Source organism: Erpetoichthys calabaricus, chromosome 3 (genome assembly GCF_900747795.2).
Source record: "Erpetoichthys calabaricus chromosome 3, fErpCal1.3, whole genome shotgun sequence".
Classification (NCBI taxonomy): Eukaryota; Metazoa; Chordata; class Cladistia; order Polypteriformes; family Polypteridae; genus Erpetoichthys; species Erpetoichthys calabaricus.
The window spans coordinates 30687580-30715104 of record NC_041396.2 but is presented as its reverse complement, the minus strand read 5'-3'; the positions used below and the strand labels follow the sequence as shown (position 1 = coordinate 30715104).

At 37.7% G+C, this 27525-nt stretch overlaps 1 protein-coding gene across 2 annotated transcripts in view; it reads right to left on the bottom strand.

The window, feature by feature from the left end:
• Window positions 1-27525, bottom strand: part of LOC114647869 (SRSF protein kinase 1-like) — an 87082-nt gene that overhangs the window by 46849 nt on the left and 12708 nt on the right. The window contains exon 1 of one of the 2 annotated variants that reach the window (XM_051924425.1): window positions 12484-12624. The exons of the other annotated variant lie outside the window; for it this stretch is intronic. Coding sequence (XP_051780385.1) covers window positions 12484-12560 — 77 coding nt within the window. The 5' untranslated portion in view covers window positions 12561-12624. Of the gene's footprint in view, window positions 1-12483; window positions 12625-27525 lie in introns of those variants that run through there. 2 annotated transcript variants of the gene reach the window in all.

The window sequence follows — 27525 nt, the reverse complement described above, 5'->3', positions numbered from 1 at the left end:
GAGCAGGGGCGCCCTAGTATAAAAAAGTGCCTTTGTCCCAAACATGGACACTGCTACATGGAATGCATTATTCAATACTTGATGATTATAGGTGCCGCGATATATTAAACACGGATTAATGTGACTAACTGTGCATCAATCTGCATGGCTTCCATCCCACAATGCAAAGATTAGGTTAAGAGGCAGTTCTAAACTGGCACAATGTGACTGACTGTGGGGTTATATGCTTGAAAGTATACAGTGACGAATGGCACCCTTGTCTAGGGTTGGTGCCAGCTTTTTGTTGGGTACTACAAAGTACAAGAATCTCCCTCACACCTCTGAACTAGATAAGCAGGTTTATTATCGATGGTTGGACCTAAACCTAGTGTACAGTAATCCCTCCTCCATCGCGGGGGTTGCGTTCCAGAGCCACCCGCGAAATAAGAAAATCCGCGAAGTAGAAACCATATGTTTATATGGTTATTTTTATATTGTCATGCTTGGGTCACAGATTTGCGCAGAAACACAGGAGGTTGTAGAGAGACAGGAACGTTATTCAAACACTGCAAACAAACATTTGTCTCTTTTTCAAAAGTTTAAACTGTGCTCCATGACAAGACAGAGATGACAGTTCTGTCTCACAATTAAAAAAATGCAAACATATCTTCCTCTTCAAAGGAAACAGAGAGGAAAGCAAACAAATCAACAGGGCTGTTGAGAGAGAGAGAGAGAGAGAGAGAGAGTAGAGAGAGGAGAGAGAGAGAGAGAGAGAGAGAGAGAGAGTCAAAATCAATACGTGCCCTTTGAGCTTTTAAGTATGCGAAGCACCGAGCAGCATGTCGCTTCACGAAGCAGCTGCACACAGAAGGTAGCAACGTGAGATAATCTTTCAGCATTTTTAGACGAGCGTCCGTATAGTCTAGGTGTGCGAACAGCCCCCCCTGCTCACACCCCCTACGTCAGGATCAGAGAAAGTCAGCGCAAGAGAGAGAGAAAGTAAGTGGGTAGCTTCTCAGCCATCTGCCAATAGCGTCCCCTTGTATGAAATCAACTGGGCAAAACCAACTGAGGAAGCATGTATCAGAAATTAAAAGACCCCATTGTCCTCAGAAATCCGCGAACCAGCAAAAAATCCACGATATATATTTAAATATGCTTACATATAAAATCCGCGATAGAGTGAAGCCGCGAAAGGCGAAGCACGATATAGCGAGGGATCACTGTAATAAGTTGCACTAAATTTGGAACTGGACAAAAACTAACAAGGTTTCTCTTACTTTTTATTCTAGAAATCTTCATCTAGAATGTCTACAAGTCTGAAAGTTAAGACCAAAATCCCCCCCCTCCACCCATGTGTGTACAAACAAAAAACGGATACTCATTTTCCCCAAAACTGGAACTGGCTACATTCACATCCTGTCAGAATATTAAAACAATTGTGACGAGAACAGACCTGATTCCAATATAGCAATAGTGGTCACCTTAATGAAAAACTACAGGTATAAGACACAGAATGGATCCTGTATGTCATGTACGTAAGACTTTCACATTTGAGTGCAATATCCTATACAACACTCTGTCAGTTTAAAGGAACAAAACAAAAGTAAAACTAAATTTGCATCTTTTTAACTCAATCTACCTTGTAGCAGGCTGAAATCCAGTTGAGGTAAATAATAAGTTTAGTAAAAGGTACAAGGCAGGAAAGGGTCCTAGGATGAATGCCACTTCCCCTACACACACTCATTTTTATAACATTTACTGTAATGGAAACAGCAGGAAATTGTTCATTTTGATTCTGAATGTAAGAGATGTACAGCAGCTTTCATATCACTCCTCTTGTACTAAGCAGTTTTTTTTAGCACTTTTTGGTTTTACTGCAGCATGAGCTTTTCAAAAGCAAATTTGCTGCGCAGGAAATTTTCTGTTGGTGTTTCACAGATCTCTGCCTTTGTAACTTAACCTACAAGTGTTTATTCTTTCATACTAAATATTCAGCCCTACCCCCCACCCCAGTTTGCCTTGGCTTTGACAGAATATGAAAAGAGCATTCACTTATTCATTTGGAGTAGTTTAGCTGCTTTATGCCCCTAGGGTATTATCAACGATGCAATAACTCAGTACAATGAGAAACTGGTAGAAGAAATTATGGGAGGTTTTTTTAATTTGTCACTTGGGAATCTTTCTGCCCTGACCACATGTTTGCTGAAATTGCACATTCCCTCCCAGTACAAAAAGTAAAGAATGCCAATAAACACACTGATTTCCAATCAAAACTTTAAAGAAAACCCTCCCTTTAAAGAATATGAAAGGAAGACGGCTCAACAGATGTTGAAAGATGAGCAAATTCACTCACAGAGGGCCACAGGGGCTGCAGATTTTCAGTATGACCAATGAACAATCTTCCCGTCTTATCATAAGTGTGGTTTGTGGATTTGTTATAGATATGAAGGCTGGTATTACTGGGGACATGCTGTATGAGTATAGGCTGTTTCTAGACACACTGTACTCAGTACAATGTGAGAATTTCCAGTTTCCTTCAAGAGAATACCAAGGTATAGCTGTGGATTCAACAGCAACCAGTAGTCTGAAACCTCAGTCTGCATCTCTTTTATTTGCAGATATATGATGCTCCCTGTGCCTCAGACATCTCTCACACACCATGAAACATTTTTTTTTTTAATTTTAAAATTTAAAAAAGTTTCTAAGTATCTAGGATACTGAGAAATGAAGTTATAAGTTTATTTCTAGTAGAACTGGCTACTGCAGTGCCTTATTCACTGGCTGTTCAAATCTTTCTATATACAGCTCTTAAAATCCCTCTTTTATCATACAAAGCCATAAACAGCCAAGGCTCTGCTAACCTATCTGAAGTTTTCATTACTTACAAACCAGAACGCAAATTAAGATCATACAATGACAGTTTACTAAATATTCCAAGCATTAATAAACTAACAACGAGAGGTTGAGCTTTCTGTTGCAGGGCCCCAAAGCTTTGGAATGACCTGCCTGCTTATATAAGAGGTGACCCTTTAGTCTCAGCTTTAAAATCCAGGCAGATAATTCACTACATTAGTCTATCATACCCTAAACCCTGACTAGAGCTGCAGATTAGCTGTACATACCGCTTTTCAATTTGTTAGTCATTTGTATAAAAATAAGTAATACAATAATTGTGAACCACAACTAACCTTCTATTCAGTTTCTCTTCTCAATATCCTGTGGTGGCACTCTGTGCCACTGCAGGATAGAAATATTCCCTAATCAGATGAGATATCCCAGCACAGACTCTACTGCAGAATGGCCAGCTGGCTGGGGTCTCCAGGATTAGGACTTTGTCTGGCTTTGTCCATTATAGTAACTTTGGACCAGCCACAGGTTTGCTTTCTCCAGAGATACTACTGACTGGAGTTTTTATTATCCTTTACTCCTTTGTCAACTGGCCATAGTTCAAGTAATTCATGGGCTGATATTATTGAGTTCCATTTCTTATTTTCCTATCTAATTAAAAACAGAGTACTCAGTTTTTAATTAGCCAAGTTTGTATTTGCATGTTACCTGTGAATTTGCCACAACACACTGTGTCCTGCATTCAGCAAGATAGAAAAAAACTACACTTACTAGAAAGAGGTGTAGATATATTTAGAAATATTTAAAATATTAACTCCATATCTTGAACACTGGTGTAAATATTGCTTTGGCCAGTCAACTGTTCCTCATCCAACCACATGTTTCAGAGATGTGGAATGAGCTCTCCTGAATATCTGTATCTACAGCTGTACTAATGCTATCAGTCAGTCAATTGCAATTTTATTAGAACTGTTAGTTTCACTGAGCCTTTAGATTTACTGTAAACCTAAGCTCTTATGCTTATGTGTTGTTATTTTGCTAGTTAAACTTTGTAACCACTCAAATGTGTTATGTGTATTGATTTTGAACAGAAGTGTCTGCCAAATAAAGAATAACCGCTCTTCTCATTGGTGGAACAGTCGTCAGTGCTGCTACCGCCTCACAGCTTTACAATCCTGTATTTGAATTCCACCCCATTAAGTGCCTGTGAAGAATCTGCACATTCTCCACATGGGCTTTCTCAAGCTACTTCAGTTGTCCTCCATTATCCCAAAGATGTACTTGTTAGGTTCAATAGTGTCTCTTTCTTGACGCTATAGGAGCAAGCATGGGTGCAGCATGAATGCATCTTGTTATGGATCAGTGGCTTGTCCCAAGTGGTTTCCTTTGTTGCACCTAATGATGCTGGAATAGAAACCAATGTATTGTGAACAGAAAAAGCAGTTTTACAGTGCAGAAATGGGTGTATATTCTTTGCTCTTTCAGTCAGTTTACTTCCAATGACCATCACTCAGTCCCATCAGTGTCTGCTCATCACTTTCTATGACATAAACACTTTCCAAAAGGGAAATACAGTAGTCTGACTCCAAGAACACAGACTAACAATGGAACAGAAACCAAATGAAAAGAGAATTTTAAAAAGAGGGGTTTCAGGGACCTCTAGAAAAGTGCCAATTCACAGGGATTGGCTAACAGACAGCCAAGTGCAGCAGTCATGGTCAGATGACTGGAGATAAGAGACTGGTGAATTCCAGTATTTTATATTTTATTTTTAATAGGTAAACCAATATGACAGAAAGAAAGTCTCTTGGGAACAGACAACCACTTCTGGTTGAGGGCGTGACCTTATTAAACTTTCTTACAAGAATGTTTCTGGCATCTGACTAGACCAATGCAGCTTATGAAAATGGAATTCATTTAAAAATTGCTACATTTCAGTTTAATATCACAAGCATTTGAAAATAAACTCTAATTAAACTTTAATGCATAGCAACAAAAATTTAATTTCAGTAAAAAAAAGCACAAAGTAAATTAGATGCTTTTCAGTTCTATTTTATACTTTCGTACCTTAAACATGTGCTCTTGGTGAAAATCTTTGAAATCCAAGCAAACTGGGGGCAACAAAGAACAGTTTTCAATCCACAATCTAAGCACCCTTCAGACATTTTAATTTTTGCAGCAAACTATAATGTCTTTAGTTAACAAATGCTTAATAATGGTCTATAGATTGAATATCTCTAAGTTTCGTTTACATATTTCATATTAGGATTTTTTTTTTCTTCCAGAGTCAATTCACAGTTTTCTTCCTGAATGCAGGCCATTTTTAATTATTAAACATTCACTTGTGCTATTTCACTGTCTGAACAGTCTGAGTAGCTCTTGCATTATAGACTCCCTCAAAGAGTCAACTGCTGCTCAATGACCTCACAGTCTGGTTTAGTCTATAGATGGCAGTGGATGGGGTAATCTATACAGCATTAGCCCTCATATATAAATTGTGCTAAAATAGAATACGCAAAGAACAGACATACATGAAACTTTCCTTTAATTATAAACAGGAAGATATGTTGCCCTGTACTCATATATTGGTGCTATTTTAAATTAAACATATCCTTGCCAATCCCCAGAATTTCTGCTTCATCTCACATAAACCAGCACAATAGTAACACAAACAGCAAAACTAATTAAATATGTATTAATCCATAACAAGAGACACACAATGGCCAACAGAAACACACCAAAATTTAGGAAGAAAACAGGCAAGCCTTCTGAATATAGAAGTCTACAAATAAAACTATAAAAATGCAGCCATAGCTGTAAGCTAAAATGACAAATTGTTACTCTAACTGCAACCAAGACATTGCGGCTGTCAGAGTACAAAAGTTTCAAACTTTGATTCAATGCTAAGTATTGAAGTTCAAGACTGCTTTCTTTACCAAGTACAATATACATGTATATGTATAATCAGAGTAAAAAAATAAAAATTAAAAAGCAATTCTGCAGGTATTAAAATCTTTGCATTGATGAAAATAGAAATTTTAATCATTAAATACCAACACATCAAGTGGTTTAATCTTTTGTGAAAGGTTAAGAGTAAAGCTCTGTAGACAACAAAAAATAAACAAGTTTAAGTCTGGTCAACAGCTGCTTCCTCCAATAGTATGAAGAAACCACAACAAAACAGGATAGTCAAAATAAAATAAAAATAAAAAAAAATAAATAAAAGAAAATAATCAAATTACAATCTTTGCTGTGCTGAGTGGTGTTTTTCATGATTTGCATTTACTTTTGTTTGCTTAGCAGACATGTATTTTTTTTTTTTTTTGTTTGAAAACGTGTTACAGGACAAGGGTACTAAATTGATTTCCACAAGTGAAAACCTCAAAACAAAATACAAGTGAGTTACAAAACCTATCACGTAGACAGAAACTGACCAGACCACACAGTCTTCAAAGACTTCTTACACACACTGAGGAAGTCAGAACATCGAATGGAGGTGGGCAGCTCATTCCACCAGCCTGGAGATACACATGAAGAGCCTAGACAGAGATTTGATACCACTTAGTGTTAACATCATCAGATGCTCTAAGAGGATATGAGTGGTTGGGAAAGCGACTAGGACCTCACAAGTGTCTCCATATTAAGATACTGACCTACGGACTACTCTGTAGGCAAGCATCAAGAATATGAACTTAATACATGCCACTACAGGAAGCCAGTGTAGTGATCTGAAGAGTGGAGTGACATGTGTCCCCTTGGCTGGTTGAATGCCAGACATGCTGCTGTATTTTGAATTTTCTGCAGTGGCTTGGTAACACGTGCTGGTGCTCCTGACAGCACAGAGTTGCAGTACTCCAAACATGACAAGACTGGGCCAGGAGTTAGGCTGCATACTCTGCCAGATATAGTCTGATCTTGCAGATGTTGTATATAGAGTGAATCTGCAAGACTGAGATATAGTAGCAACATGGTCCTTGAAGGATAGATTTTTATCAATCACCACCTCAAGGTAGCGTACCAACTTAGCAGGTGTTAGCAATAATGAACCAAACTGAACAGAGATGGGGTGCTGAACAGACGGACAAGCTGGGGTAATAAGATGGTAATTCTTTGCCAGGTTGAGCTGGAGATGGTGTTCCTTCACCCAGGTTGCAATATCAGTGAGATATGCCAAGATATTAGCTGATACCACATGGACCTCTGGAGGTAATGACTGGTATAGCTGTGTATCAACAGCATAGCACTGATAAGAGAAACAATGGGACAGGATGAGAGAGCCTAGTGAAGAGGTGTATAGTGAGAAAAAAGGAAACAGCTGAAAGGAATATGCACAACGCAGACCCCATCCACAAAACAGCCCTAACAGCCAGCCAAATCCAACAAACTTTCACTTTGGTCACCATCTCACAATTCAATTTCTACTGTAATATAGCGAGTGGATGACTATAAGGAGTATTGACACTGTTTATGCACTGAAGCTCTGAAAGGTATAGCTCCTTACATTAAATAGTAAATGTGACGAAATATAATTTAAAAAAAAAAAAAGCACAAAATAACACTTTGTGGCAAGCATTTAAAAATAGAAAGGAGTGAGAAAGTTCAAGTGCTAAAGAGTGTTGCCTGTAAATGAATAGCCCAGAATAAAACAGATCTGCAGGTAAAAATAAATGTAAACCCCAGTCTTAATGCATTAAATGTTTGACTACAAAAAAGTTTTAACCTGTAAAAAAATAATCCTTATGTTAAACTCAACAGTACACAGGCTAAATTGGTTGTGTTAGTCCCTTTAGCTGGTACTATGTGGTAGCCAATATTGCATACAGGCTTGCGTGTATCTTGTAGTTTTCCGTACTCATTTGGCACAAAGGCCAAGTATTTCCAGACAACACTCCGGCTTTGTCAATGAAACATGCCAATGAAGGTTCAGACACTGTTGAAGCTGCCATCTTATCACCTGTGAGTGGGTTGAAAAAGGGCTGCAACTCTGGCTTTCGACAGTTGAGTTTTCTGGACGTTCGGTAGTCCTGGCTAGAGTGAACTGAAGTGCAATTGTAATGCAGGGTGTACAATCAAAACCATGAAACATGAGCGTTAAATCAGTATTAAAAATGTTGCAATTGATATTTATCGATATTTCAACACTTTTGACAACCCTAGCAGTAAGCAAACTGAATTTAAGAGGGAATTTAAAGGACTCTCATAAGATGTTATTCATTTAATAAAAAAGGGGCTGAAAAATCTGTAGCAAAAATAGAGTGCATGTACAAATCCTGAAATCTTAAGTTTGTCTGGTTTTCGAGGACACAACAACAACTGATTCACTGGCAAGTATTGAGCAGCCCTACAAACCAGAAGGTGCACATTTCTGACAAAACCAGCCATTGGAACAAAATATCCTATCAGAAATTTTATCAGATTTCACCATCACAAAAAAAATACAGTAAGGGAACAAGAAATCATGTGGCTTAAAAGCCAAAAAGCCTAGTGGTACAACCCCCTGTGGTTAATTGTGGACCGGAAAAAAAATGATCAGGTCCCACCGGAACTTGTAACATTTCTTTTTCGAATAGACAATCCCTCTGGTCTTCATCTTATATTAAAAACACTGGGCTTAATATTCAAGAGTTATTCTTTAAAATTGGCAGAAATAATTTAGGGTAAAGAGATTATATAACTGTTATGGTGTATAAAATCTGTATATTTTGGTTTAATTTTCCATTATATTTTGGTCAAGATAAAACAACAGACGAACTACATTTAAGACAAATCAAAACAGGTTTTCTCACACCTCACTTTTAAAACAGTTGTTTCCAACATTGAAAGGAAGACATTTCTGGTGGTTCAATAACTTTATAACCTGGGAAAGGATGCTGTGCTGACACCCCAGGCTATTGATTACTTTATGGATGGACATTTGGGATAAGAATGTGGTCTACAGCCTGGGAAAAGGGAAACTGAGGCAATATCAAAGAACTTTATTATCTGGGAAAGAGTTTGAGCAAAATTCATCAATCACATTGACAGCCAGCCAATCAGGTGCATGTGTTGTGAACCCAAGGAATGACATTTCATAATAAATATGCCTTGGTTTGAAAGAGGAAGGAGAAGAAGCAAAGAGAAGGAGGAAAAGAAGAGGAACAGACGAAGACAGCATTGGTCGTCAGAAAAGCATCATGAACATTGATTGCTAAATCAAACGCCTCCCTGGGACATTCATCCTGGTCATCTGTAACTTTTTCGTAAGCTTTTCCTAAAGACTAATATATATATATATATATATTTATATTCAGACTTTCCTATCAGAACCTATTTTCTATTATTCTTTGTTCCAGTGGTATTATTCTTGTAATAAATACCATGCTGCTTTTAACTTTCTATGCTTTGTCTTAATGTCTAGAGTGATTGAATTAATAAGTTAGATTTCTTTGAGCACCTGGTGACAGCCAGATTTTATTGCCATTATTTCTGTGCTGCGAGGTTTATAAGGCTGAGAGTGAGGGCGCCACTCAAAAGAAGGGACAGTACGATAAGAAGAAGGTATTCTTGGCTGATAAATGGCCTAGAGTCAAGAGTGCCGAGTCTTTGTATGTTTAAATGTATTCTTGTAGACCAAAAGTAATATTTAGGTCTGAGATATCACTAAAACATCGTATGTTGTTCGTGCCAATAATAAGGAAGTCTCTTGAAGTGCTGAGTGACAGGCTGATGTGTGGTTTAAAGTGCTAAGGGTTAATCAGTGTGTGTCATTGGGGCACTGTTGTGGTTAGGGTCAGTGTGTGTGTGTGTTATTCTGTGTGTGTGTGTTTATCTATGTGTGTGTGTTCATTTTAAAGTTCAACAGTAGACCAACCAGATGATAAACCTGACGAGAACTTTTACCCTTGAGAAAACAGGTAAAGGGTAGGAGGGAAATACTACGATAATACAATACCCATTAGGTTTAACACTACTTCTATAGCCAAGAAGATGCGGCCACTTTCTTTGGCGACTGAGGAAGGCAAGCCCTCCCCCCATTCTCACCACATTCTACAGAGGCACCACTGAGAAAATTTTGACCACATGCATCACTGTTTGGTTTGAGAACTGCAGTATCTGTGACCACAAGTTCCTACAATGGATACTGCACACAGAAGTTAAGATCATTGGGACCATTCTACCCTTCATTAAAGACCTCTTTAGCAAGTATTGCATTTACAAAGCCTACAGCATTGTGGATGACTGCTCCCATCCTTCCTGCAGTCTCTTTGTTCCACTTTCATCTGCCAGAAGATACCATGGCATCCAAACTAGTTCTGCCCAGTCCTATAACAGCATCTACCCACTGTGTAACCCCTGCCCTCAGATCTGTTCCCAGAAGTTTATTTATATGGAATACATTTTTTACCACCATTTTAATTAGCAGTCATTTTTATTATGCTCTACTTTAATTTGTTATTATTATTTATCTATTATAGTAAAGTATAGTATTACTTTGCTTGTCTTGCACTTATCTGGTTTTATGTATGTTGTACTGTGATCCTGGGGAATGTTATTTTGTACCTCTGTGTGCTGCAATATGGTGTATGAATGGTATGATAATAAAGCCATTTGATTTGATTTATGCTCTACTATAGCACATAATGAGTATTTCAACTTTTTATACAACAAGCTCTCTCCATGTACAGGATGTTTTGACAAATATTTATGCAAAGAGATATGCTTTCACTAAAAATCAAGCTTGCCCTGTTAATTTTGTAAATAATCAACTCTTTATTAATCATGTACAACCTAATCATATATATTTTAATATGAATTTAACTAAAGCAACCAAAAATAAAACATTATTATTATTACTCATCATCATCACCTTCAAATGCTTTCTTTTTGGGTTAATTTTTCAAAATATGTTTATGGACTCAAAATATGACAAAGCAGTGTACCAGAGAGCATAAATAGTAAACAGGAAGAGGCTGTACAAAGGGGAGTTTAGGTAAAACTCTAGGGACTCAATCTGGTAATCATGTAGCAAAGTGCAGTTCATACTTCCATTAACAGTACCATTTGGTTATGATTTTTACTGTTTAACTTGTTATTTTACCACTGCAGTCAACACCTAATCATTATCAATGTAGCCATGTGCATGTGTGTAAGTGGCTTGCTAGATTGCTGCTCCCAGAGGGAGCATCAAAATTTGTTACATTATAAATGACATGAAAATGATAAAATATTCACGACGACAATGCAACTGTAAAAAGCTAGCTGTACAGCATGTCTCTATTCGGATTTAGTAAAAGTGAGCCACTAATTTAATAATGAACATTTTTCCTACAGACATAAAGCTTCAAAAGTGAGCTATTTGTACAAGTTAATTGCATGATTAAGCAAACATGTCAGGGAATGTAACTGTCTACAGCTCAACAGCATCTATCCAGTTTATATACATTTCTCAGACACTTCGCAGAAGGAATCTACAGCAATAATTTATTAAATATCTTTTAGATCTGGAAGAAAGCCTTAACATCTAGAAAGAAAAAAACACACACACACACAATCACAGATCATGGCACTGCAGCCGTTTAAGCTTCCTCAGAGCTTTACATATGTGGGTCCAAATCTTAGCAGAGATTTGTGTGGATATTTTTGTGGATGGTCAATTTTCCTCCCACATCTTCATACTTGTAAGTTTAACTAGTAAATTTAAACTTATGACGTCTGAGTGTGTCCTGCCACAAACTGGCACTTGTTCCACAACTGATTCCTGCTTTGCGACCAGTGTTGATTGCACAAGCTCTGAAGAGGACTGTGAACTTAATTATATATACACATTTGAGAAATACAATTGGTTACATTTCTTTTGTATTTTCAGCTGGAGCACGGGCAGGTGAAGCGACTAGCTCATGGTCACACAGAGACAGTAGCAAAATATGAACCCACAGTAGCGAAATATGAACCCACATCCTCAGAGTGTGAAGTCCATGACCTTCACCACTTGGCTACACTGCCTGCCTAGTGGAGTAGGAGAACCCACAAGTGAAAATGTTACATGAACACAAGGTGGAATATTAAAAACATTTACAACATTAATCAAGCCACACGGAGTTGTGGTTTTAAATTCACAAAGAAAATAAACAAACAATTGGGCCCTTGAGCAACGCCCTTAACCTGAAAATTGCTCCAGAGGCATTGTACAGTGGCTGACCCTGTGCTCTGACCTCCAAACGTCATGCAAAAAGACAATTTATCCTCAGGGATTAACAGAGTGTATTAAAAAGTAGTGCAATTAATTTAAAGTAGTCTTAATAAAAAAAATGCAGCAGCTAGGGTGCATCTGCAAGAAGTCTCTCAGGACTTCTTTATCATGCAAACTGTGTGATTCAGAGCAAGTGTGAGCATGACCTATTGGGTTATCTAGCAAAATTCAAAATATTCAGACTTTCAATTATGTAGTCCCCTTAACCAATTTAATTCAATTTAAGGTTTTCATGGCAGACAATATTTCAGTTTACGTAGGCTAACATTAAAATTTCCATATTTAGAAAATAAGTACATGTCAAAAGGCATATTCCAAAATTTGCAAAACCTTCCTTTTAAGTTCCCAGAAACTGAATTCTAATCTACTATCATGGCCAATTAAGCCAAGTCCCAGTCGAAGAGCCAAACTTGGCAGATACTCACTTGCATTTGAGGCCACTGGCAAGCTTCACCACTGCAGAGTTTAAAGATTTAATCCAATCCAGTAACCACATTTTCATCGGCAGGCAATAAATGTAAGAGATCTACAAAAGAACTGCCATAGAAACACGTGGCAAGTTCTGGCCAAGGTTCATTCAGTTCTCTGCAGGTCCTAAATGTAAGCTGAAACACAACAAGCGTTGTCTTTAGGCTTCTGGCAAGCTCCAAAAGCCCTTTAACCGAGTATAAAATGAAGAATAGATATGCTGGCAGCATCCACAGGGTCCTTTTGCACCTGACAACACTCAATGCTCTCAATCAGATGCTGTCAAGTCTGTCTTCTGGGACTCAGCGCAACACACCTCCCTCCCCTCCATCAGAGTACTACTGCAATAGCAGCATTATATAACAGCCCTTCTCCACCCAACCAGAGTGATGTGATTCAGCCAAGCAGAGACAAAAGGGAAAGGAAATTAATTAAATATATATATATATATATATAATTTCACTTGTGAGAGGAAAATAACTTGGGTATAAACAAAGAAAGAAAGATCAACAAAAAACATTTGAAGGCAAAAAAAAAAAAAAAAAAAAGAACTGATACACAATTGAGCACTTGCCATTAATCACAGTAAGCTTAGTTATAGCCTTTGTCCACTGTGTAGCTATACTGACGACATAGTGCCTTACTCACACAAAAAACATTTTTTTTATTGTAACACTGAGGCATAAAATAAAAAAACAAAACAAAAAACAAAATGTCACCTCAGTGTTGCATCACATCTAATACCGGTCTTATTAAAGCAATCGGAGAAAAGACACTTAATATTAAGTCATGCGAACACAGCTTCAGAGCAATTTCAGTCAGTGACACATAAGGAATCCCAGAGCTAGTCATTTAGCAGCCATGTGGAATGTACAGTATTTTTTTTTTTTAATTTGTGTTGTCTGTATTTGTCTTATTTATAGGTGGTACAGTAGATAGTACAACTGCTGTACAGAATTCATTCCCTGTCAGTGGGATGTCTGCATGCTTTTCCCATGTCTGTGTGAATATACCTTCCTATCCTAAACAAATGTAATGCTAGACTCTTTTTCTTCTTCCTCCTCCACTTCCTATTTTCCCCACTTCTACTGTATGTGGGGTCGAGGTTTAATAAGGATTTGCCTTTACTGACACAGCCCAATGTATACAAGAGTGTACCCTCCCCTCAAACTAGAACCCCATTCATAATTGCAGTCTGCCTTGCACCCAGTCCTGCTAAGACAGACTACTGCACCCACTGCTGAAAAGTACAAAACGCTTAAATGGTATTTCGTTAAATAAATCAGCAAGTTACCCCTTCAATACTTTGCTGCAAAAATGGAGGAATGATATGACATTGCCAGAGTTTTGAGAATATGACAAATACTGTACCTATCAGAAAGTATAAGGGCAGCGAGTTTCAAAAGACACAACATGCCACCAATTCATCAATAGTACTTAGAAATCAAGAAGACAATACTAATTAAATTATTGCCAATTGAAAGTGAACAGTAATTATGCCCAATGTCTTTGAAAGACAATACAACATGTGATCCGTCGTCCGTTTCACTTTGTAAACCTAGATATGAATAGAGACCAGCCACCCACTAATGAATCCATCATCCGTTCACATATCTATTTTATTAACCTGCTTATCCAGGTCAGGGTCACAGGGAACCTGGAGTCTCTCCAACCAATCAAACTAATGCCAGTTAATCTAATTTAGGGTTGAAGGGACATGGAGTCTACCCTAGCAGCACTTTGAGAGATAAGCAGCTATATGCCTGCGACAAGGCATGTGACACATACTTACACCATATCTCTCTATTATAAAAAAAAAATCTTTGGGAGGAAGACAAGGGAGACGAGACGTGATCTCCTCAGAAGACAATTTGAAGTCCCGCGAGAGACACTTTAACTTGCTCCCAGCTCTTAAAACAACGAGAAGCGACAGGCAAAACACACAGCTTACCAGCAACAGAAACCCAGCAGATGGTCCGACCACTTCTCCTTGCGTGCGTTCAGCCACCCTAACTCCCCCCTCCCCCCACCACCTTCATAACGCGAGCGGTAGAGATGCAAAGTGACAAATGGACAGCTGCTGTACAGGCTTTAAAATGATCAATGGGCAACACAACAGCAGCAGAAAGACAGCAGATGATCAGACGGCATCTCCTTAGTGGAGCCCCCTAGTATAAAAAAATAAATAACCATCAAAAAGGCTTGCTCTTAACACATGGTCAAACTTGATGTCTGTAATGTTCAATTGGTAATTCACCTTCTCAAAGTCCTTCTAACCTGATTTGCTGCATCATCCTGTCCACCTTCTTTGCATTTATTTTTATTTGTACATGAAATGTATCATATGCTGTAGAAGTTTAAGAATTTATTTGTTGAGAAAGGTGGTATAATTATGAAACTGAAAATGCGCAAAGTGCTACTTTTATCCATCTTTACTTTAGATACCTTGTTCCATGCATCCTCAACTCTGTAAAGAAAAGTTGCCCATTTGTGCAAAATTTACCCTTGAACATATTCCATCAATGATCTGCATGTTTTTTCTGTATTACTGCTACCACTTTCATTAAGACTATGTTTTTAAATCTTCATTTCTAAGCCTACCAAGATTAAAATTATTCACTCTTTTCACAAAACGTACACCATAATAAGTCCAAAAATAAATCTGCCATGATTCCTTGGGACTTTTTTCTACCACTATAATAGCTTTTTTCAAAAATGAAGGTCAAAAATTAACACAGGGGATCCCAAACTTTTTCACCCTGTTTACTCTTTGGCAATTTTGCAAAAGTATATTTACTCCCACCCTGTTTTGCTTAGTAATTTGAGTTTATATATTTGTCAGCAGCCCCACCACATGAAGATACGGCAAGGCAATTACTTGGATTGGAAACCAACCAAGCAAAAACTTAAGCTGCTGCTGGAAAAGGCGTTTGAGGAGGCCAGCAGGGGGCGCTTACCCTGTGGTCGGAACGTGGACGCCAATACCTCAGTGCAGCAACAAGAACACTGTGCTGTAAAAATGGTGCCGTATTTCAGGTGAGACATAAGACTGAGGTCATGACTCTCTGTGGTCATAAACGATCCTGGGCACCCTTCATAAAGAGTGTTCTGGCTAAATTGCCCACCTCAGCCTAATTATTCTGGCCCCCTCTCGCCTCTTTTGACAGTACCAGTGCCAAATGGCAGCTGCTGCTGCATCATCCAGATGGATACTGCACATTAGTGGTGGTTGAAGTGACTCTTCTCTCACTATGTAAAAGTGCTTTGAGTAGTGAGAAAAGCAATATACAAAAGTAAAGAATTATCATACTTCTACCATAATAAAGCGATCAACAAATGGGAAATTTTAAGATGTTTTAAACATTTTTATTTTACATTCAGTTAGCAATAACACATAACAATGTTATTTCTCTTATTTAAAAAAACACTAATGATAAGCACACACCAGTATGCCTGAATGAAACACACTGTTGATAAGAACATATCAATCAGTGAGACTCTTGTTTTTGCTTTTCACCTACGATTTTGGATAATCTTGTTGCCGCTGTTGATACAGCAAGTCTCACGTTTTCTTTGGGAACTCAAAGATCTTTGCGACTTCAGTTTTTTTAAGCAAATTTACCACTGAGTAGGCAAAACATACTCCCAGTTTTGAAACCCTGAATTAAAACTAAAAATGTAACGTCATAAGAACATTATATAGTGTAACCTTTTTCTAGGATGTATAAAAAGAGAGCATCCAATACTCATTTCAACTACTACTCTGCACACTTTCCTAAGGGCAGCACTGTAGGCAAATAAGTCCGAAAAACTGGTTACAACACTGCCCAAGTGTGTCTTTGAGTGTCTGACCAATGTCTCAATGGGTTTTTCCAAGTACTACTAGTTTCCTCCCATAAGACAATATTAAGGTATCTGACCACTCTAAGCAGGGCCATTATGAGCGTGTGTGTGTGTGTGTGTGTTTGTATAAGGGTGCCATTCCAAGGAATAGCAACAGGAACAGGCACCAGGTTCCTGTGACCCGGAAACTGGATAAGCAGTTCACAGTTCCAAGCATGCAATGACCAACTAAATGCATTACATTCAAATAAATTATTGCACAAGAGTCCAAATCTGAATTAAATTCAGGTTCAGGGATTAAGCCTACTTCAGGTTCAAGGATATTCCATCAAATTTAATGCCATCAAAATATTAACCAACTTTGCTGTATTTTTACTCAAAATGTTCATATAAAAATTGCCATTGTGGCCAAAAAAACAGTTTTCTGTGTCATTGGATTCATGTATTCTGGCATTCCTTAAATTCAGAAAACAGACCCCCACACAACACAACCCATAAAGCTTAGGACTTCAAGCCTTGAGGCTACTGTTTCAAATCCCACTACTGGCACCATGCTGTAGCAGGGCTACATAATAAGTATTTGTTTTATGTCTGTGCCGAGTTGCGTTTCATTTTATCGTCCCGTTTACTGTCCGTTATATGTGCATCAGTAAAAGTTTTTCCCCCGTAAGTGAAAAGGGGAAGGACGATGGAGAGTGAGACCGCAGCCCCGTACATTCCGTATTTAAAAAAGAGTAACGAAAGGCAAAAGAGAGAAGAGAGGAAAAGTAGAGGAGAGAAATCGAGAGGAGAAAGGAGACAATTTACCCATTCAATTACCAACTTATCACTGCCGTTCATTGCATCATTCCACTGTCTGCTTTTTCAACATCCGATTCATCATCACGACAGCCAGTGCCTAGAAACCCCAGGGTTCGGATTCATACCAGCCATTGCCAGGACTTTCACGGTGAGGCTGTTTTGTTTTCAGAAAGGAGCACAATAACACTACAGCCAGTATCAATACCGCCAGACTTATTAACTTTGGACTCATTTATCACCACATTTCAACTGCCATGTATAACTAATCTGTGTTTGTGTTCCGTGTTTCTATTTAGTGTTTAGGGGCAAGGGAGGATTCTTTGTAAATATTTGTATATTCGTGTTTTATATAATAACTAGTCATTTAGCCCGTTACAATAACGGGCGCTAGAACAGTAGTGCATAAACATTAGTAGGAACAGTCTATATTAAATGGTAAGGGACTTTGACCTCATTCTTTTTGTTGGTCGTATTTTTCTTTCAGCCTTTCTTTTGTTGATGTTTACTTGCTGAGCTAACCGTTCTTCGTGGGCTGCCACCGTGTATTGTGTGTCTTTAATTTTCTGTGACGGTAATACTGTCTTGTACGGCTCTATTCAATAAGGGCGCGCACAAAAAGGCAAGCTTCAAAAGGGCGACCTCAATTGAGCGCGGCAAATAAAGGCGTTAGTAGATAATTTAGTTCAAATGGCTCTGGAATATGTGAAGAGCAACAAAGATGCAGATCTTTATTTACTGCGGCCAATTGATGTCGCCCTTTTGAGGCTCACCTTTTTGTGTGCGCCCTTATTGAAGGATACCGTCTTGTACGTCCGCTGGCTTGTACGTCCGTAATATACCTTTAATTTTCTCTGGCGGTAATACAGGCGTGCGCGTCGGTAATATACCTTTAATCTCCTCTGACAATAATACTGGCTTGTATGTGGCTGTAATATGCGTCACTGTATTGTGTACCTTTAATTTCCTCTCACAGTAATACTGGTTTGTACTTCCGTAAAACGCCTCTAACTTTCTCTGACAGTAATATCGCGCATCGCACCGTGCCCCGCGCATGCGCACTTCATCAGAAGACACCCACACACGGACACCTGGACGCACATAGGGATTTTATATATATATATATATATATATAGATTAGTCACTGGTGTCATTGGGATAGTGGGGGTTTTTTTTGCACACATTTACATTATTGAATATTTGTTGTTTTTTATTTATATTTTTAATTTACAATATATCTGTGTTTGATTTTACATTTCTGTCTGCTGTTTGCTGGTTATTTCGTCGTATGGGAAAAAACTACAACTTGTAAGCAGTACGGCTTGTTACTAGATCAAGAAGCCTCAGGTTATCCAAGGAATAGTCTTGGTAGTGTAGTGTCCGGTCTGGGTAAGGGGTCGGCCATTACAACGCGACTGTGAGCAAGTTGCTTCACCTGCATATACACCATTTGAAATAACAAATGAAATTAAACCATTTTCATCGCAAATGTTGTAAGTCACCTTGCATAAAGGCATCAGTCAAATAAGTAACACGTTAACTTCACTAAATCAGTGCCTGGGCCCATATCTGAAACCTTCTGTTTTCTCTAGTCAAGTGAAAATTCCCTTGTATAGTGCTTTGCCACAATGCTGATCATATTTTTGTATTTGTTTAGCTTCTTTAGAAAATGTGCAAATTGAACTCTCCTAATCACTTGTTTTAACAAAGATGCTTAGTTCATTTTTGGGTCCCAAACTATGCAAGCTTATATTTCTATAGGATGATGCCCAAAGGTTCAAAAAAATTGTCAACATGATCACCAGTTTCTTGTACTTGAGAGACTAACAGTAAGTAGAAAGTGACAAAAAGACTTAAACTTGGATTCAGAACCATAAGGAACATAATGCTGCCTTTACAAAACAATAAGGACAACAAACTTAAGTCCTTTATTTGGGCAAAAGTGACACATTTGTCTTCACAAGAACATCCCAACAACAGATCACCTGTTCATAACCTGCTCAATGCTTCCTCAGAGTAGTTGGGTCCGAAAATACAATCTTGTAAAATTTAAACAGTGTCAAAATTAGAACAGATTAGCCTTATAAAATTAATTCTGGGAATTTATCACCCAGGAGATAACAGACTCATTGTCCTAAAAAACATTAATCTGGGTCTCCCCAAATTGACAAATCTCAATTTAGAGCAGCAAGAGCATAATGGAGAAAGAGAAGGTCAGAAAGGAAGCATACAGCAATAGCAGTTATACACACCAATAGGTGCATTTGTACTTTACCACTGATAGCATTTGATTCATTTGTAAGGGTAATTAGGACATTAAAAAATGATGAAATCTTACTCATACAAACTTTACGAATGCTCACTAAGGTGGTTAATCCGTGACCGGTCACCAATAAGCAGTTTACCGAACTTCTATTGTGCTCTATCAGCAACTACCTCTTTTTGAACAGTGTGGCAGCACTGTTAGGATTATGTATTTTGATTTCCCTAGTGCCTTTAATACCATCCAGCCAACTCTGTTAAAGGGTTAGCTCAGAGATATGATGGTGGATGAGCCTAACGTGTCCTGGAAAATTGACCACCTGTCAAACACAGACTCAATGACCGTGCTTCGGATATGGATGTGAGCAACACTGGTGGACCACAATGAACAGTCCTGTCTCCTTTTCTATTTACACTTGAGACTACAAACATGAAATCAGGTCATGTAATTTGTAGAAATTCCTAGATGATTGTGCACCTTGGGGTTTATTGATAAGGACAATGAGACAGAATAGAGGGGTCAAGTGGAACACTTTATTTTGTGGTGTAGAAAGAATTGTCTGCAATTTGGCATCAGCAAAACCAAGAAACTGCTCATTGACTTTCACCACACCAATGAGGCTCTATGTCCAGTCGGTATTCTGGCAGTGGGTACAGAGGTGGTGCACTGCTACAAGTACTTAGGAGCTCACATTAGTGACAGGTAATTCAAAAGTTCTACATTTTTTATTTATTTTTTTAGTTATTCTGGTTTGTGATTGAGAGGAGGTTTGTTGTTTGTCATAATAATATTTACTTAATGGTTTATTGAGCTTCTATAAAAAGTCTAACTTCTTCCTGGGCACACAACACATGAAGTGCTATCAATATATGCATTAATCAGCTATTGTAAATTGTTTTAGTAGTAGACAAATCATTTGTTAAATCACTAATTCCTACCTGGATTGATTATATTTGTCATATCTACTTTTCGGAGGAAAAAAAAAAAAAAGAAAAACAAAACCCAGTAGGCAGTAATTCTGCAAATAAAAACACTATGGCCTTGTGACATGTTATACAGATTTGGAGGACTAACACTAGTTTGGCAGAATCCACACATTATTTTCATTTAAAAAGTTACCTTTTATCAGTTAACTGGATTAAGTGGGTTTGAGAATATTACGTTACAGTGTGTAGTGCTGCTGCCTCACCATTACAGAGTACTTTATTCAAATCCTGCTCCAGTCATTACAGTGTCTGTATGGCCTTACACATTTTCTTCGACTTCTCACATACATGCAAGTTAGGTTAATTGCAAACTCTCCACTGGTAAGAATATGTGAGTGTGTGCATTAGTGCTCCCTGCCATATACTACAACGCCAAAATGAGAATAATAAATGGATGAATGGGCAAACACCACTAAAAAAGACATTGGTCACTTTTTGTACAAATGACAATAAACTTGACTTACAGATGTGTGGCATTTCTACAACAGATTCTAACTTTCCTACAACCACAGCATTTAAGACTGAAGTCAGGAAGCACTTCATTACACTAAGAGTTGTGGAACTCTGGAACAAATAACAGACATGGAGATGAAGCAGAAACCTTGACAGCCTTTAAGAAGAATCTGAATTAAATGTTGGGACAGCTTAGCAATTAGCTAAATAAAACTCTCGTTTGAAAAATTTCATATTGTCTTGTGTAACACCAGTTTACTTTGCACAAAACCCTATAATAAAAAAAAAAAAAAAAATCATAAACACTAAAGAAAGTCAATCAAGGGAGATGAATGAGGTAACCAAAAACTCCAGCAGGATTAAAATCTTCGTACAGAAGTAATACCTAGGAACCCAGGAACAATCCAGCAGACTCGCCCGAGATTTTCAATGATGTCACATACCTGAGCAGCATTATCAGCACAGACCAGAGAATTTAAAGATAACATACACCCCCAGGAAAGAAAGAAAAAAAAATTTAAATCCATATTTTTGCAGTTTTACCAACACTATCATTTAAAAACTTAACTGATTTCACAATGATACTTCGGAGAAATGTCAATTTGCTGGAAGCCTGGACATTAAAATATCTTTAGTTTACTGACTTGGACATATGCCAAGAACTAGAGCAATCAGAATAAATACCCAAAAAAACAAAAGATGATAAAAATGGATGACTATCAGTATATGATTTACCTTCAGCAAGCTGAAGGGTCAACATGTATGTATATTTTAGGCTTAAAATGTTACTGCATACTTTCATTTTCTACAAAAACCTACATCATTAAATATCCTCATGCAACTGTTTGCACTTCCTGGAGCAGTAATAACTTTCACTAAATATTTCCTGAAATTGTTTTTCACTCTCCGTCATTTACCTTGATGAAATCTCTGCCATTCTCCTTTACAAATCTGCCTTAGATGTCATTTCAATGGTATTTTTGAATAAGTCAGTTTTTGTGACACCCATGTTTAGATGCCCTGAAGCCTGACTAACATTGAGGCTTAAAACTGAAGCGGCAGCAATGGTGAAAAAAATCATTTTGTTTTCCTTCAGCATGTCCATGAATAATAAACAAAAAATTAAAAATAGCTCGCTGAAGTCATATAATCAACTGCATATCATTTGGCAGAGAGATAAACTTATTGTTGCTTTTCCAAGGAGAAATGAATGTGATCAGTCTATTTGATGTTATACAGGCTATGAATGCTAAATGAACAACATTAACACACAATACAAAATTACAAGCAATGCTAGACAGGACCATTCCCACTTGAGAAAACAAAATACACTATAGCTCAAGAGGATACGATTTATTTATTAAAAATGTATAATTAACTAACATTTTGAAACACTACTATATTAAAAAGTGGAAATGTCTAAACACATTCTCAAATCAGCTAAGCAAAGATGGTGCATTTGTTAGCACAACTGCTTTATAGTATCAGGTGTCTGAATTTGAGAGTCCAATACAATGTTCCCTCTAAGGAGTAGCATATAGTGAGCAAAAAACATTGTTTATGAGCGACATTTTGTTTACGCCAAAAAATTTATGAGCACCAACTCCGATGGTCGGAGTGAGCGATCATGCAATAAGTACGAGCGACGCCGTCGGAATGAGCGATCGTGCGGGAAGTATGAGCGACGCTCTGAATTCTTGTGAGCGATCGCTCACGCGCTCAGCTTAGAGGGAACATTGGTCCAATACCATTCACTGCCTGTAAAGAGTGCATGTTCTCTCCACGTCTGCCAGCACTGCTCAAACTGTAACTAATAATCTGGTTTTCCTTCCCTATCCAAAAGAAGTGCATTATATTATACAGGGGTGAGCAAAATTAGTTTTATAGTTGTTCAAAAGGAAAAAAAACACACAGGTTATGATTATTACTTATTGCTTTAACAACTCCACAGCTTTATTAATTTCATTAACTCAAAAGAATGACACAATGGCACAACACACTTAGGTACAATCTCCAAAGTAATCAAATTTGCCAGCCTTCATTATTGATGCATTCTTGTAATCCACTTGCAACTGTAAAAACTTACTATTGCCTACCCCTGTATTAATTGGCAACATTAAATTTGACCATTTTGAGTAAGTGTAGTCATGCCTTGTGTGGTCCAAGACTGTTAGCTTCCAAGTGCCCTATACCACAAAGACTCTTGCTCCTTTGACCCCATAATTAAATTAGACAGGTCAGGAACAGTCTTGGTTTTCTATCATGTAACGGCAAAAAGAACTCCTTTGTGTGAAAAGAAATTGTGGCAAGAAATGAACCAGTTCTTTTTTGTAAAAATCACCAGGAAGAGAGTCAGAGATATCACTGGTTCAGCACTAACTCAAAATCCCAAGAATGAACATAGCAGCCAAGGGATGGGTAGCCATGACTACGATAGATTATGCCACCATTTTGATTCTTGAGATTTTGAGTCCAGCCTGTGAAAGGATAGAAAAACACAGCTGTTCCCCTTTAAAATTAAAATGTTTTTAGTAGTATTTTAGTGGTAGTTCTATACACAGGTGTCTTTGCTTCCAGTGAGTTAAAACCTTTTTACCAGTTTGACAGAATAGATCCTCTGGTGTCTTTTCTTTAACATAACAGATATAAAAATCTACTGTGTTTTGACAGCTATAAATGTCAGTACCTAGAAACTTGAAATTACCCAACAACTCTTACAGTCTGTCCACTGTTAAATAAAAGGGACACAAATATAAATCTGTTGAGGTAAATTCTGTCTAAACATTCGAAAGCTCCAACCCCACCCCAGAACTATAGGTTCATGTTGGCATACAGTAACGTAGTGTGACAGACAGTAAAACATACGGTCTTGAAATCACTCTCCAAAGTATGTGAATTTGAAAATGCTGGGTCTCTCCGAGTATGGCTCAGGAAAACAAAGCTTTTCAAAACCACTAGTGTATGACTACCATGTAGTATTGTAACCTCATCTTTACTGTAGGAATAGTTCTTCCCCAACTTTTCTGTATCAGCAGATAGGTACTGTGCCTTGAGACATTGGACTATTCCACTCTTTTTATTTTGGCAGACTGTCCCATTTAAAACCTTTATCATCAGCAGTACTTCATTGTCTGTCCTCAAAAAGAAGTCAAATTTCTATTATTTCCCTGTCCTTTCAGCATTTCAATTTAGTTTGGATTTTCTCCATAACCAAAGAGAACTCTTGGCGGACAAACCTTGCATGCCCAGTAAGAAAGATGTACAGTACATTTTTAGAAAATGACCTCAAAAACTAGTGTGGACTGAATCCCTGCAAAACAAAAATTGTTTTTAAATTTATCCATGTTAGTATGTATGTGGAAAACTGCATCCATCAATACTCATAAAAGGTTACCATCTTGCTCCTTCTTTTTGTCCATGCTAGTACATGGAAGAATTTTCAATAATGGAAATGGTGCATGAATGGTCTCAGACAGAAGAGTGTGGTGTTCAGCTTTGTTTCCAGTTTCCTAGTCTCGCATACTGCAAACAATTTAGAACATCTTGGACACTCTACAGAAAATGCTTAAAAGAAACACTCCAAAAATGAAAGTATAAGGATCTGTTGCTTATCTGGAGTTATTTGTAGCGATGACAAAGAACAACTTTCAGCTTCAAGTTACATTTTGGTTAATAATCCACTTTCAGAAAATTCTTTTGTGCACAACAAGGAAGCATGTACTTTCCACCCAATGTTTTCACATGCTTTTCTTTACCTTTTAATATCTAACTGGACACTTCGTTTAGTCCATATTCTGCAATGCTGTCACCAGCCAGTGAGCTATTCCTGGGCACGACTACTTACCAATGAATGACAGAGAAGGCAGATCTTTCATTCATAAATTCAATCCCATTTGATCATGTTCCTCTGTCATGCATGACAGTGGTTTATTTAACAATGTTTTAGTTAAAATACTTGCATGTGGTATGTTGTGAGCATAAGACCTGACATTTTGATAATACGAGTAAATATTTATATTTTTTTCTATTGAATCCCAATGAATCAAAAACTTTGTGATCTCCTCCACCCAAGAAAACATCAGCTTAAAAGTTACTCATCCATCAGAAAAAAAAAAAAATTAATGAAGCTCTATGTGCATACATCTGGTGAAGCCAGTACATCAAAATGTAGCCTGCCATCAATGGTTGCTTCTGTCAGCTTAGAGAAGCTGTTGCCAGGTTAGCTAGCATTTTAACTTTAAGGTGGAAGTGAAAATGAAGGAAAAAAAAGCAGCAAAAGAAATGCATGGCTGTGAGATTTGCGTGCTGCCACTTACTGTTTATACATTAAAAAAATAAATAAACAAATAAGACGCATTTGCAGATTAACGTCTTTACCTTTGGGATTTCTCTGTCACATATTCCTGAAGGAGAGTTGTTTTGGAAGTAGGAGTATTCATAATCTTTTTTACCTATGCCCATTTGTACTAATAAAGAAAACTGGCACATTTGCACATTTTGTTTATTGAAATAAAAGATTGAAATTTAAACCTTTCACTTCACAAAATGTAATATAGCTCTTATTTACCAGTGAACATTAGTACTAGGGTGTTTTCCGAACAAAGATTTTTAGTGAAGCAGTATTTAGTTGTATGAAATTAAATCAAATGTGAAAAACTGGCTGTGTAAAAACGTGGGTCCCCTTGTAATTTTGCTGATTTGAATGCCTGTCACTGCTCAGTGCTGATTACTTGCAACACCAAATTGGTTGGATTAGCTCGTTAAGCCTTGAACTTCATAGACAGGTGTGTCCAATCATGAGATATAAAGGTATTTAAGGTGGTCAAGTTGTGCTTCCCTTTGACTCTCCTGTGAAGAGTGACAGCATGGGATCCTCAAAGCAACTCTCAAAAGATCTGAAAACAAAGATTGTTCAGTCTCATGGTTTAGGGGAAGGCTAAAAAAAAAAAAAAAAAAAGCTATCGTGGAGGTTTAAACTGTTAATTTCAACTTTAAAGAATGTAATCAGGAAATGCAAGGCCACAGGCACAGCTGCTGTTAAACCCAGCAGGTCTGGCAGGCCAAGAAAAATACAGGAGCAGCATATGCGCAGGATTGTGAGAATGGTTACAGACAACCCACGGATCACCTCCAAAGGCCTGCAAGAACATCTTGCTGCAGATGGTGCTTTCTGTACATCGTTCTACAATTAAGCACAATTTGCACAAAGAACATCTGTATGGCAGGGTGATGAGAAAGAAGCCCTTTCTGCACTCACGCCACAAACAGAGTCGCTTGTTGTATGCAAATGTTCATTTAGACAAGCCAGATTCATTTTGGAACAAAGTGCTTTGGACTGATGAGACAAAAATTGACTTATTTGGTCATAACAAAAAGCGCTTTGCATGGTGGAAAAAGAACACCGCATTCCAAGAAAAACACCTACTACATGCTGTCAAATTTGGTGAAGGTTCCATCATGCTGTGAGGCTGTGTGGCTAGTTCAGGGACTGGGGCCCTTGTTAAAGTCAAAGGTTGGATGAATTCAAGCATCGGTCACAAAGTTAAAGTTACGCAGGGGTTGGATATTCCAACAAGACAATGACCCAAAACACAGTTCAAAATCTACAAAGGCATTCATGCAGAGGGAGAAGTACAATGTTCTGGAATGGCCAACCCTGACTTGAATATCATCGAAAATCTATGGGATGATTTGAAGCAGGCTGTCCATGCTCGGCAGCCATCAAATTGAACTGGAGAGATTTTGTATGGAAGACTTGTCAAAAATACCTCCATCCAGAATCCAGACACTCATCAAAGGCTATAGGAGGCATCTAGAGGCTGTTATATTTGCAAAAGGAGGCTCTACTAAGTATTGATGTCATAACTCTGTTGGGGTGCCCAAATGTATGCACCTGTCTAATTTTGTTATGATGTAGGCCTATATTTTCTGTTAATCCAATAAACTTAATATCACTGCTGAAATACTACTGTTTCCATAAGGCATGTCATATATTAAAAGGAAGTTGCTACTTTGAAAGCTCAGCCAATGATAAACAAAAATCCAAAGAATTAAGAGGGGTTCCCAAACTTTTTCATATGTCTAAAGTATGAGTCAACAACATGCAGCAAGTTTTTTGCAATTAATCCGATTACATTTCCTAGCAAAAAAGTCTTAGAAAACTAGTGTTGATCTGTACCTTTAGCAAAGTATCCTACCCAAAAACGTTACTAAGTTACGGAGAACACAGTACTGGAGGACACCAGATTTAAAAATTGGGGAAAAATGTTTAAACCACAACTGCTTGCATCTTTTTCAGAACATAAGAACCATTAGAAAAGTACTGATGAGAACACTGCATTCAGCCCAACAAGACACTCAATCCTCTTCATCTAGATTTTCCAAAATAACATCAAATTCAGATTTGAAAGTCCATAAAGTTCTATGCTCTACCAAACTATTTGGCAGTTTATTCCATTTGTCTATGATTATCTGTGATAAGGAAACTTTCTAAGATACAGTTAGGTCCATTAATATTTGCACAGAGACAACCTTTTTACTAATTTTGGTTCTGTACATTACCACAATGAATTTTAAATGAAACAACTCAGATGCAGTTGAAGTGCAGACTTTCAGCTTTAATTCAGTGGGGTGAACAAAACGATTGCATAAAAATG